At 43.1% G+C, this 8,827-nt stretch overlaps 1 protein-coding gene across 1 annotated transcript in view; it reads left to right on the plus strand.

The window, feature by feature from the left end:
• FBN2 (fibrillin 2) overlaps positions 1-8,465 on the plus strand; it is a 247,344-nt gene extending 238,879 nt beyond the window's left edge. Inside the window, exons 63-65 of the mRNA XM_044228355.1 lie at positions 2,878-3,109; positions 4,492-4,663; positions 6,543-8,465. Of these exons, the coding sequence (XP_044084290.1) occupies positions 2,878-3,109; positions 4,492-4,663; positions 6,543-6,917 (779 nt within the window). The 3' untranslated portion in view covers positions 6,918-8,465. The remainder of the gene's footprint in view (positions 1-2,877; positions 3,110-4,491; positions 4,664-6,542) is intronic.
• Positions 8,466-8,827: the final 362 nt, after the last annotated feature.

Consider the following 8,827-nt stretch of genomic DNA (forward strand, 5'->3'; position numbering starts at 1 on the left):
TTCTATGGCTCTTAAAGCAAAAGAATGATCTAATATTTCACAGGTGTCAGCTTATTGAATAGAATTCTCATTTTTGAAATGTTCCTAAGTATAAATAAAAGCACCTATGGAATATCAGCTCAGTTTCCAAGTTTTTAAGTTTTCTGGAGCTTCTGCCTGTGAACATCTAGTGCAAAAACAGCTGTAAAGGTTTTCACTAAATTGGTCTGATTTTAAAATTAAGGCTGCTGCTATATCCTAATTCCCCTTTGGGGGATTCTCTGAGTAGGCATTTCAGCAAGGCCATCACCCCCCCCCCAGCAGCTCACATAGTGTCAGGGCAGGGATTTACTTGGAAAAGTTCTAGATTCATCTGTGCACGGTTGAGGAATCTAACTGGTCCCGACTTTAATTGCTGACTTCCTTGCTTTGAACCCTACGTAATTCCAGTGGGAATTTTAACCCAACTATATGGCAGGGATAGAATTAAACCATCAGGAATGAATAAAAGCAACAGGTTATCAAAAGAACAAGAGTCCTGACAAAATACAACTTGAAAGGCCACAAATTATTTTTATCTGTTACTGCATATGTGAATATCATTACTCATTTCATATGCTTGAGGGGGGAAATGCAGAATGAACTCTTTCAGATTTATCTGAATTCCCTTAGTAAATGGACAAAACTGTTCAGAGTCAATGCATCAGATAGTTTAATATTAAATTATCAATACTACTGCCAACTTAAGGAAAATGACTTTTTTTGTGTTAATACTGAAAAAAGGTTTTAATTCAAATGAATACTTAAAAATATTTCTGGTCACTTGCCAGAGAATATAACACTCTGGTATATAGGCTATAGAGTTTCTCAGATGTTTACAAACATTGTAATTATTCAAAATTGAAAATAAGTATTACCCTTTGCATATAAAGAAAAATTTTTTTATTAGGGAAGTTTTTGGTTATGTAGTGTTCACTAACTTCCAGTTGCTTCTGGGGTCACTTCAAAATAATTAGATACAGCTTAGTGAAGCATAAATCAGCTCAAAATATGTATCAAACATGAACGTATTTTCAAAGTGAGATGACCAGAGTCCATAAAAATATACCACAGTGTACATTTGTAACATACAAATATGAAGTGCTTCATGGTGCTTACAAAAACAGTACACATTTTTAAATGTTCTTGTCAGTAGTATGTAAATACTATTTATTCAGTTGGTTTTGCAGATAATTTTCTACCTAACAAATGTCTAATACCATATTCATAGCAGGATTGTTTTGTTAAATTATAACCTAATTTGCATTCTGTTACAAGAGAAATACTGGATATAAATGTCAGAGTTAATGATTAGAGCAGATAAGCCTCTGTGGCAGAATGCCAAGTCTTTTGTGTTTAGAAATAAAACAGCAGTTATGTCTGTGTCATAGGCAACCTAGTGATTAAGAATTCATTAAATACTTTCTCCTGATGAAATGAAGACTGAGAACTTGTACATATTAGCTAATCATTGCAGGTTTAGATCGAGAATTCTCTATTTTGTTGGCCTGATTTAATTGTGAAACTACAGTGATGACACAAATGTTGCCGCATAATGTCTGCCCTTTTGGTAACCCACGTGCTGAACTTAATGAGCTCCGGGTTCCAGCAAGAGGCCCCAGCTGCACAGAGACCCCCATCTGCACCCTCTATAGGCTCCCTGAGTTGCTGCACAGAGGCCCTTCCCTCCAGCTGCCGTGTCCTCTCCTTACACATGGACCATATCCCCACGGGGGCTGAAACACAAACTTGTCACATCCTAGGTCAGCAGACACACTTTGTTCCAGGGGAGTCCCAGGAATCAGTGAGAATTCCACGGAATAGATGGGACTTGTGCCCAGGGTGGAAGCTGGATTATAAGAAAGCTCAAAGGAGTCAAGCCACATGCTCTCTATCAGCCAGACAGTTAAGAGCAAAATTGTCATCTCCCAAGTTAAAAGCACAATCAGGCTTTGATGTTGTTAAAATATTAACAACTGAAAGTATAACCTGTAATTATCCTGCAAGAATTTATAGTGTAAGGTTATTAAACAGGTAAAACTGATGTCAACTTGATGCCTAGATGCAAAACTCTCTCAGAAGACACATTCTGCCCCTAACAGGTTCTCAGTAGTTAAAAGCATACGAGATTTTTGGTTCAGTAGATCCACTTAAATAATGCTTCTCTCCGTTATTTTAATTCAGACTATTTAAATGTTTATATTTATTTTTCTCCCCATATAGAATGAATTTGGAAATTGCTGGGAGAATATACATGTACCCAGATATAGGGTTTTTTTTTAATCGAGACAGAATTCACAGACCAGAAAATTCATTATTTCAAAATGCATAGAGTTCAGTGGTGTTTAGTATATTCTCACCAGAGTTTGCAGCCATCAACACATTTTCATTGCTCCAAAAAGAAACACCATACCCATAAGCAGGTATCTCCATTTCTCCCTCCCTGTAGCTCCTGGAAAATAGTAATCTACTTTCTAGCTCCATGGATCTGAGATTAAGGCTTTTGAAGTAACCTTCAGTTCAGAGAATATAAAAGTTATTCAGTAGACAGACTGCAAAGGTCTGTCCCCAAGGACTGCCATTGTATTGAGAAACAGCACAAACAGAAAATATAAAAGGGTAGGGCAAGGCTTTTTTAAACCGTAATTTAGGCGGATTTGTTGGGATTTGGTGGTTTGGGTTTTGTTTTTATTTTTTGGTGTTTTTTCTTAGTTTTATATGCTTTTGCCAATCAGCCATCAGGGTAAACATTTTTTAAATGTTTTAAATATCTAGAGATATTTCTCTATAAAGCCATCAAGATTGTGAGACTGGGCCTCTTTGCCCCCAACGTAAGAGTCTCTTCCTTTGTGCTCCTAGACGAGAACGAATGTTCCAACCCCAGTGCCTGTGGCTCTGCTTCCTGCTATAACACCCTGGGGGGCTACAAGTGTGTCTGCCCCTCAGGATTCTCCTTCGACCAGTTCTCCAGTGCCTGCCACGACGTCAACGAGTGCTCGTCCTCCAAGAACCCATGCAATTATGGCTGCTCTAACACGGAAGGGGGCTACCTCTGCGGCTGCCCGCCCGGGTACTACAGAGTGGGACAGGGGTAAGGCCGCCACCCCGCTGCCTCACACACAGGGAAGCAGGAAAGTGGACGGGGATGAAAAGCCCAGGAGAACAAGCACTGCTCAGAGGACTTAGGGTATGGGAAGAAGCACCACCGGGAAGGCCCCTGGTTAGGTCAGCGCAGCAGGACCGCTGCCTCTATGGTGTCTGTGAGACCACCTTTTATTATATAGGTAGCACTCTCCTGCCACTTGACACAGCCTGAACTGACTCAGATCCCTCAAGGCCAGAGACAGGTCAGTGTTGAAAAATGCGGCTCCCTTGTTGCTGACACCTGGGTTCTAAAGTTCAAGTAGAAATGGCTATGCCGCAGCTTTTTCTATGAATTGCGGCAAGTGCTTGCCCAGCGGTCCCCAAGGAAGCCTGTCCCTCCCTCTGCTCCTCTAGCTTTACACTCAGAGAGGATGGGCCTAGTTCCTGTGGTGCCATCTCCACCAGGCTGGCTTTCTTCCAGCAAAGGGCCCTCCCCCAAGTGAGCCGTCTCAAGGGCCGCTGGCTGCAGCAGAGGTGCGGGCAGCCTGCATCCTTCTGCCAGGCAGCTGGCTCTCCAGCACAGAAGACAGGAACTGACGAGTCAGTCAGGGTCATCTTCCCCAGAAGGAGCAGTGAGTGAGTCAGGCACTGAGGGGAAGGAACACATCTGTCTACCACTGGTACCTCATAGTGCTTGAAACCCAAGTCTTGGTCCGGATAAGTGTCCTTAAGAGCCAACATAGTGAGTCTCACTGTCTGTAATGGGAGCTCAGAAACCGCAAGTGCTGCAAAAGCGAGCTCTCTTGAGAGCATAAGCAGAGGTTTCAGACTTACAAAGCAACAGAAATTCTTTTTTTTTTTTCCCAATTTATTTATTTTCAGAAAAACAGTATTCATTATTTTTTCACCACACCCAGTGCTCCATGCAAGCCGTGCCCTCTATAATACCCACCACCTGGTACCCCAACCTCCCACCCCCCCGCCACTTCAAACCCCTCAGACTGTTTTTCAGAGTCCATAGTCTCTCATGGTTCACCTCCCCTTCCAATTTACCCAAATTCCCTACTCCTCTCTAACGCCCCTTGTCCTCCAGAAATTCTTTTTTAACTTCTTGATTTAACTACACCTGAGTGCTTCAGTCGAATTAGGATTGAAAACTGGAGAAGCCTGGAGATACTCTCAAGAATTCTGATGTTCAGAATGAGGGAGAATCTCATGCTTCAAGGGTCAAAGGAAAGAGTTACCAGGAGTATTAGGTTTTCCTGTTTGTGAGTTTACAGTTCACTTTGTTGGTTTCCTGTCTCCAAGAAGTCTCTGCTCTACCACTGGAAAACCACAATCATAGTTAATGATGAACTCTAACCATGCCTTGCTTCTTCTTGCCCATAGCCACTGTGTCTCAGGAATGGGATTTAACAAAGGGCAGTACCTGTCCCTGGATGCAGAGGTCGACGAGGAAAATGCTCTGTCCCCAGAAGCATGCTATGAGTGTAAAATCAATGGCTACTCTAAGAAAGATGGCAGACAGAAGAGAAGTGTTGGGGAACCCGAACCCACTGCTGTGAGTAAACCTCTGTCTTTTCACAAGATTTTATCCTTAAGCAGGAACATGTACTACACAGTCAACTTTTACATCAGTTTCAGCCTCACTGAGGTTACGGCTTTCTTGTAATGTTATAACTAAATTCACAGACACAATATGGCAGAGAAACATTACAATTAATGGCAATATTAGCTCAGAACACAAGGACAAGGGGGAAAAAAAACTTAAAGATTCATAGTTTCAGATCTATGTTTTTGTCCTGACAAGAAAACTGAGTTGACACTGTGAACTGCCTGGAACAGTGCCTGGCATATTAGTAAATGTCACCAAGTAACACCTGGTATCCAACGATGTTGGTGATTTTCCCAAAAATCAGCCATAGCACCACCCTCTTCATATAACATTACTGCAAAATTGCGCCCCCCCACCCCCGAAAACAATCCTGGGCAACAACTAGCTGGCTATGTGAGTTGGGTGACTTGCTTCATTTTTCTGGGCCTCTAAAACTTCCCTCATCTGTAAGGCTAGATTTCCCTATCCAAAATGTCTGTGGTTCTATTTTGTAATAGTAAACAGGCCAGTATTAGATTAAGTTGACTGAGGTACTAACTGTTTAAATAGGGCGATTAAGATATCCATCAAATACCCCTGACTACAAATCCAGAAATTTTGCTTATGAAAAACTCCCACTGTGATACTGGGGACAGGATTCTGTCTGATCACAGATGGGCACTTTTTTTTTTTTTTAACAATTTTATCTACCTACCTATCTACCTATTTTTCTATCTGTGAAAGTGAGAATGTGTACCCAAGTGGGTAGAGGCGCAGAGGGCAGGTAGAGACAGAATTTCAAGCAGAGCTCAATGTGGGGCTCGATCTCAGACCTTGAGATCATGACCTGAGTCAAAATCAAGAGTCAGACCGTTAACCAACTGAGCCACCCAGGCACCCCAGTAGGCACTTACGTGCCAGCAGAGCCAAGTTCTTACTTAAAGGTATCCACTCAAAGCTTTGGATTTTTGCTTGTCTTACAAATAGCATTCTAGGGGCACCTGGGTGGCACAATCAGTTAAGCAGCTGACTCTTAGTTCCGGCTTGGGTCATGATCTCAGGGTTCTAGGATGGAGCCCCATATCCAGCTCTGTGCTCGGCATGGAATCTGCCTCAGGATTCTGTATCTCCGTCTCCCTCTGCCCCTCCGCCTGCTTGCTTGTGCCCTCTATCTCTCTAAAATAAATCCTTAAAAAAAAAATAATAAAATAGCATTTTAAAACCTCCCACTCTTCTGACCAAGTGAGATTTGGCTTATCTGGGACCTGCCATACCGGTTTTTTTACCAAAGCTGATTCAAACTCAAGCCCAGGACTCTGCAGGTCCCTATGTCTTCACTAATGGCTCCCTGTAAACACACCCCACTCATGGCTATGGGGGCCTTATAAATCAAGCCAGGCCTTCAGAGGCCAGATTGCTCTGGGGATCATCCCTACCGTTGGCTAAGAGCCACACTTTGAAATTAGACTCCAGCCAAAATATATAAATATACACACACACACACACACGCACACACAGTCACTTCTTAAATTATTTTTTCATCAATAAGCTTGTTATTCCATAAACTCATCAACAGTATTTTACAGTGTGAAGCTCTCTGTAGGCTCAGCCCTGCCACCGGAGCTGGGTCAGGTGCATGAGAGGCTGTACAGATCTCCAGATTGCACTCTGTGGAACCAACCTTGCCCCCAGCTGCCAGGGCCTTGCGGGAGCCTCCCTATATAATCACTCGTGGTGCAGAGAGCACAGAGTTGTCCTCCTGGCCACAGCCCCAGCAGAAAACCCCTCCCCGTCCTCTGCGTGTGCCTTAGAATTTCTTCCCACGTCCTCTCCTTCTCTTCTCCAGGTTGAACACATCAGCCTGGACAGTGTCGACATGGACAGCCCCATGAAAATGAAGTTCAACCTCTCTGGCCTTGGCTCGAAGGAGCACATCCTAGAACTCATGCCAGCCATCGAGCCCCTCAACAACCACATCCGCTATATCATCTCCCAAGGGAACGACGAGGGGATCTTCCGCATCCACCAGAGAAATGGGCTCAGCTACTTGCACACGGCCAAGAGGAAGCTTGCGCCCGGCACATACACACTGGAAATCACTAGCATCCCTCTCTACAAGAAGAAGGAGCTTAAGAAACTGGAAGACCGAAATGAGGATGACTACCTCCTAGGGGAGCTCGGGGAGGCTCTCAGAATGAGGCTGCAGATCCAGCTTTATTAACCCCTTACAGACTTGGTTCCAGGCTCCAGTCCCTGCACAGCTAGCCTGCAGCAGCCTCGGAAAAATCAGCGATTAACTGCAAAGAGGGGAAAAAAGACTTTTGTTTCTTTCCTCCGTGTCTCAGACTGCAGAATGTTGACCCTCACAGGGAGGGGTAATTGAGACTCTGGTATGGCCAAAGATTTGAGTACAAAGGCAACCGTGGTTACTGTATTTTTTATATAACTTCACTTTAAAATATATTAAAAGAAAACTAAAACTAAATGTTCAAGAGATCAGCATATGGCACTAAATGCACAAAAATAATGTGAGCTTTTTTTTTTTTTTCCTGTTAGCAGTCTGTAACACTTTGGGTATTTTGCTATAGTTGCTAATTAAAAAAAATATAGATGTTTATTTATTTTTAATGCAGTAATATATGGAGAAATGAACAAACTATGTAAACAAAAAGGGAAACTCACTTGTTTTTCTTTAGATTTATAAATTTGAGCTATTTCTTTTAGAGGTGCTTTTTAAAAAATCCAGTAGATTCAAGAGAGGTTTCCTTTTGGTTTTCTGCCAGGGGTCCAACTGGTACCCATCTGACGATTTTTAAAGAAAGCCTCCCAGAGCTGTAAGGGCAGCAGAATCAATAACTTAAAAGACGGCCAAGTCATGAGATCCTTCAGAAAGGAGATCAAAGCCAGAGCAGCTCGCGGTGACGATCGTTCCCATCACCAGACACACACCAGGCAACCGAAGATGAAGCACAACCACTGTAGCAAAATACCTTGACTGCTTGTGAGACCAGTAGCGTTGCAGGCCAAACCGTACTGTATTTCCTTCATAGAACCTCAAGGAAGCACATGTGCTCCCCACAACACCTCATTCCTACCCAGGGTGGGCCGCGCTCCCGCGGCACCGGAGGCCGCGGAGGCGCGGCCAGTCCTCTGCCAAGGGACGCCTGGCGTTCTGTAGTGTTTGGTGCTGTCTTAGATTAATGGTGCATTTATTATGTTCAAGCTGTTTCAGGATTGCCATATGTGCAAACAAATCATGCAGTACAGCCGAGGAATATATGTTGTTGTTGTTGTTTTTAAATCCATTTTTTTTAGAATTTTCATTAATACTGTAGTTATACACCATATGCCTCATTTTATCATAGCCTATTGTGTATGAGAGATGTTTGTACAATGAATTGATGTTTAGTTTGCTTTAGTCATTTGAAAAGATTCTGTACCAGGACGTGCTGATAGAAGAACGTCCCCGTGTACTTCTCAACCCAAGAACCTGTCCCTGGACCAGTGACCAAACCTCATATGTGAAATGGCCAAAGCGCGTGCAGGCTCCAGGTTGCTCCTCTCACACCTGTGCTGACCAAAGATTCATAACCAATTTATATCCAGTTGGGGGTTTTGTTTTGTTTTTTTAATACCTAAAAAAAGAAACAGTGTAAATTTGTAATCAAGTGTTTGTGAGGAAAAACTTATGGGTTTTGGTTTTGTTTGTTTTTGTAGTTCTGTGTATCAAATATGACACTTTTCTTGCAATAAAGCTTATTTTGGGGTAGTTTGCTGGCTGAGTTTTATGAGACCTTCACTGTGTTGGTGGGAGGCGCTGGGGGTTTTGCCTACGGAGACCTGTAGGAAAGTGCCAGAAGGAGAGCCGGCCACAGTTACAGAAAAATGAGAGAATGCTGTCCAGTCTGTGACAAGGAGTGTTCAAGTGACAATGACAATGTAAAGTCCTCTTCAGGTAGAGGACAAAAATCAAGGCAGTAGGTCATTCCCTTCCCCCACAGATTCTAAGATAACTTGGAGCCCCCCATCTTTCTAGAGACCTGAGAATCCCTTCATGTCATCCCCATGTAGGCTCTGAGGATCACTGTATTAAAGCAGCTGTAAGGAAGTATAACATTCTCCGAGGCTTTC

Source organism: Neovison vison, chromosome 1, assembly GCF_020171115.1.
Source record: "Neovison vison isolate M4711 chromosome 1, ASM_NN_V1, whole genome shotgun sequence".
NCBI classification, from domain to species: Eukaryota; Metazoa; Chordata; class Mammalia; order Carnivora; family Mustelidae; genus Neogale; species Neogale vison.